This window comes from Vidua chalybeata, chromosome 6 (genome assembly GCF_026979565.1).
Source record: "Vidua chalybeata isolate OUT-0048 chromosome 6, bVidCha1 merged haplotype, whole genome shotgun sequence".
NCBI classification, from domain to species: domain Eukaryota; kingdom Metazoa; phylum Chordata; class Aves; order Passeriformes; family Viduidae; genus Vidua; species Vidua chalybeata.
This window is the reverse complement of record NC_071535.1, coordinates 8,172,734-8,177,012: the sequence shown is the minus strand read 5'-3', so window position 1 is coordinate 8,177,012 and position 4,279 is coordinate 8,172,734. Positions and strand designations below refer to the sequence as shown.

The 4,279-nt window shown below is 44.0% G+C and overlaps 1 protein-coding gene across 1 annotated transcript; it reads right to left on the bottom strand.

Moving 5' to 3' along the window:
* Positions 1-920: 920 nt before the first annotated feature.
* On the bottom strand, positions 921-3,769 carry GPR132 (G protein-coupled receptor 132). Its single transcript, XM_053946505.1, has 2 exons — positions 3,713-3,769; positions 921-2,048 (listed from the first exon to the last, which is right to left on the bottom strand). The coding sequence occupies exons 1-2, from the start codon at positions 3,767-3,769 to the stop codon at positions 921-923; spliced, it is 1,185 nt and encodes a 394-aa protein (XP_053802480.1).
* Between the last annotated feature and the right edge of the window lie 510 nt (positions 3,770-4,279).

Genomic DNA, 4,279 nt, shown 5'->3' with positions numbered 1-4,279 from the left:
GACTGCCAACCTTCCATACCATCTGTGAGCCTACCCATAGCTTCTACAGACTCCTACACAGTAAAAGTGGGATCAGTAACAAAAGGGAAGGGTTAGCTTAGTCAGAAACTAAACACGAGTTCAACAAACATTTGGAGATAGCATAAAAGCAGTCCCTGACTCCACTTGGAAATGTATACATTTTTTGTATATTTCAGTGCATTCTAGGTCTGACTGCAAAACAAGTAAAATTTACTAATTGTAAACTATCAAGCATTAGAATTGTACATTTTAAGAATTTCAGGACAGTGCGGGATCTTGACTAATGCAGCAGCAGTACTGTTGGTCTGTGTTATCAGGCATTTTTTTGCCGTCTAATTCTCCTGGAATGTGTGATGTGCTTGAAGTCACATACTAGAGTACAAGGAAAATGTTCAAGGCTCTTGTTGAAAGACTTACTAATTTTTAATATTTTCCACTGGTTAACCACAAATGTTAACAGCAGAGCAACATGTATGAGAACTGGAACATGTACCTCCATGAAGAGGAACAGATGGTAAGAAGCAAAAATTTTAGCATTAAAAATAGTACATTGTTTTCCTCAGCAGTGCTTTTTTAAATTTTGCTCAGAAGATAAAACTGGTTTTATTTAATATGAGAAAAAGAGTCAATCCAAAAGAAAAAAGCTTTTAAGATCCCATTTTGAGTCAAAGTAAGTTACTTTGTTTATTCCATGCATCCTCAGCAAAGTGGTAGTTTCATCAGTGATACTGGTGGGCAAAGTGTATTGTAGGAGATGAACAGAAATGTGAATTATTGCTCCCATAGTGTCCTCAAAGAGTTAATGACCCATGCAGAATATGCAAGATGATGTCAGCATGTAAAAACTTGTGTCCTGCAGCTGGCATTGGGAACTTCTTATTTGTTCCAGCAGCTACCAGCTAGCTGCCACTTTCCTGGTCTCTGCCACTGGTACAGGCCTTCTGAATGTCAGATGAATCTGTTATTTCTTTGTTTTCTTTTCTTTGGCCCCGTTCCTCTGATTCTTTTGGCATTTCCAATTTTCTGTTGTCTGTATTGTGATCAGTGGATGAATTTAGCTTGGATGAGTTCCATCTCCATCTTCTCAGGCTCCTGTAACAATCTTTTCTGACATTTTCACTGACCAGAACGTAGATAATTGGATCGGCAACACCGTTTGCAGTGCCTAAACACAGAAACACTGTAAAAACTGAATATATCTTATTTTCAAATGGACATGGGCAGTCCTGATGAAGCATAAAGTATATGGCTCTTATTATGAGCACCACATGATATGGAGCAAAGCAGATCAAGAAAATAACAATAATGGCAATAGCCACATACTTCACTTTGGCTTTCTGGCGACAAGTTAAGCTGCTGCTTCTTTTTATAGTTTGGAAAATTTTGTAGTTTGTAAAAATCAGGATTGTGAAGGGTATGGCAAATCCAAATAGGAATCTAGCGAAGCTGAAAGAAGCCAATAATATGTCAAGGGGAACTGTCTCAAAGCAGGTTTTCACCTCTGTACAGTTTTGCTTATCTTCCATGTAAAACACTGGAGTGTGGATTCCTGCAACCACAGCAAAGAGAAAGCAGACTATTTTGGTGGCCTTTTTCTGTTCTCTTCTCCCCCTTGATTCCAGAGAATACACCAATGCCACGTAACGATCCACAGAGATGCAGCACAAAAGCAGAATGCTGATGTAGATATTGCAGAAAAAGATGAATCCTGTTATTCTGCAAGCAGTGTCACCCATGGTCCACTTGTGCCCATTTTGCACATAGATAATCCAGAGAGGCAAGGTACTTAAATACATCAGATCACACAGTGATAAACTGAAAATGTAGATGGCAACTACTTTATTCCTTTGGATTTGTACAAACGTAAGCAGAGAAGTTAAGCAATTTGCTGGAAGGCCTATAGCAAAAACAATGCTGTAAACAGCAACCAGAAGTGTCTGACTCTCTTGATAAGGAAGTTCTGGGCAAGTGGAGTTACAATTTTCGTGTAGACAACCTTCCATTATTCTTTTTCCAGCTGATATTTCCTGAGAATCAGAAGACAAGGTGGAAAGTTAGCATTGCATCACTTAAAAATGTGTCAATAAAGGTTATGGTGCCGTACGTGCCAACTTGACACGTCAGTGCAGCAAGTGGGATGGGGGATGATTGAAAGGTTCCTCCTCAGACATGAACTGAGAAAGAGAGGGTCACATCCCTCCACCTCTGAGAGTTGGAGTAGGTTCTGGTAGCTATGCAGAAGCTCTCTCAAGGGGGATCTGAAGTTTTGTCCCTGGACATAAAATTATCCATCTCCTTTTTGTCAGTTCCCATTCTAAAATCATACTGTAAATGCTAAAACTGCCATCATTCCTCATGCCAAGTATCACCTACACCCCAAATCTCACATGGGGATCAGCCTACAAAAATAAGGCAGATGAGTATGAAGTTGTAGACTAGCTTAGACATATTTGAAAAAAAAAAGCTGAGTTCAGTATTGTCCCATCTTCAGAATGACTGGAGAAAAGAATTCTCACTGCAGTGTGGAGAAGATGGCACAGTACTCAGACCAGTGACAGGACCTGAGGGAATAGCCTGAAGTGCTGTCAGGGGAGGTTTAGGCTGGGTATTGGAAGAAGGTTCTTAACCCAGAGGGTGATTGAGCTGGTGTTAACTTATGAACACGGCGGTTGCAATAAGGGCTGGTGGTGACAATTTTTTTTGCTGCCTCCTAAGCATCTGCCACCTTTGGTGGAGGAGGAGGGGTCTCTTCTGGGCCACCTACCAAACTGCTGTGCAGAAGGGGTAAAAAGGGTGCTTGATTTCAGGGTCAGCAGTGGTTCTCTGCCCAGGCCTCATCTGTGAACTGACATACAGAGTTTCTCCTTGACTTAAACACGCCTGGTGGTGTGAGAGCTGCTGTACACCTGCACACCGCAGAGCTGCTGTACACCTGCACACCACAGAGGGTCTTGGAGACCTCCCTTTCTATGCTAAAGCACAACAGGTGAATATGGCTCATAGTCAGGCAGATGGTGACACCCAGGGCAGGGACATGGCACAAGTCACACACCACCTCAGTTACTCATCAGCTTGTCTACAACACACACCTCAATAAAAACACCTTCAGGAGTGGTGGAGGGTGTTCTCTCCTTCCTGGCTTTGCACACTTCTCTTGATCCTGTGTCTGAATATTCTCCTTTCTATAGGGCTTCCCCCAGAGCAGTCAGTGATGGTGCAAGGCAGGAAGCAGTTAGAGGAGTTCTGTGGACACATGGCTCCCAATATTTGTTTGTTTGTTTGTTTGTCTGTCTTGCCTCCTCCTCTCTCACTTTTGCTCCAAGAGTCCTTCCCATGCTCAGCACCCATGAGGGAGCCTCAGGAAGGAGATGCCTGTGACTTTCTAAGCTACCTGCCTGGAGCAGGCATTTTTCCTTGGTGTTTGGCACATGGACTAAGCCACAGGGCTGGGGCTGAGCCAAAGAGACCTTCACTGTAAACGGCTGTCAGCTCCAAGCGTGACGCCTCAGCTGACAAAGTGCAGCCATGGGCATGGACTTACACTTCAAAAGAAAATCAGGTGCTGAAGGACTGTCCTGAAGCTTTGGCCTGTCAGCTTGGGAGCTTGTATCCTTCCCAGCAGGAGTGCTATAAGCCCCAGCCCAATATAAGGAAGGAGGAGAGGAGGCCACCGATTTGCTCCACTCCACACCTTCTCCAGGCTCCCCGCCCTGTCCAGGGAAGAGGCTTCTTCCACTGGCCACTGCATCCACCCCCAGGTCAGAGCCTCACTTGCCTCCACTCAGTTCTCCAGGCCTGCAGAGAGGTTTCCCCCTCAAACTGAAGATCACAAAGCAGACTCAGCAGACAATTAATGACATTTCTTCTGGTGACATTTCTTTTGTGTTGATACACCCTTAAGGGGAAGGAAGTAACACCACAATCTGCCCTGTGACTAAAGTCAACTTCTCTGTGCCTCTACAGCCCTCTTCCATTGAAAGCACATTCCTGCAGTTAGCAGCACACTAAGAGCCATAGAAAGGCCCAGTCCAGAGCCATGTCCACCCCAAACTACTGTGACTCAAAATCATCTCTGGAGTAGAAAGTGTTCAGGTAGAGTTGCTGAACATATTCATAACCAAACACATTTGATCAAATGCCCAAATCCACAGGCGTCCCCTCTTCCTGCACTGACACCTTCACTGCAGTCATTACAGTCACAGGGATCACAGGCTCTTTCTGCATCCCCAAAATGTGTTTGTCTTTCATCCCTGATAAA

Excerpts from the sequence above, each read along its gene's own strand:
- GPR132 (XM_053946505.1), bottom strand. The coding sequence starts at position 3,769 with ATGCAGTGGCCAGTGGAAGAAGCCTCTTCCCTGGACAGGGCGGGGAGC. Across the intron at positions 2,049-3,712 it reads GGGCGGGGAGCCTGGAGAAG|GAAATATCAGCTGGAAAAAG; the intron begins GTGTGGAGTGGA and ends TCTGATTCTCAG.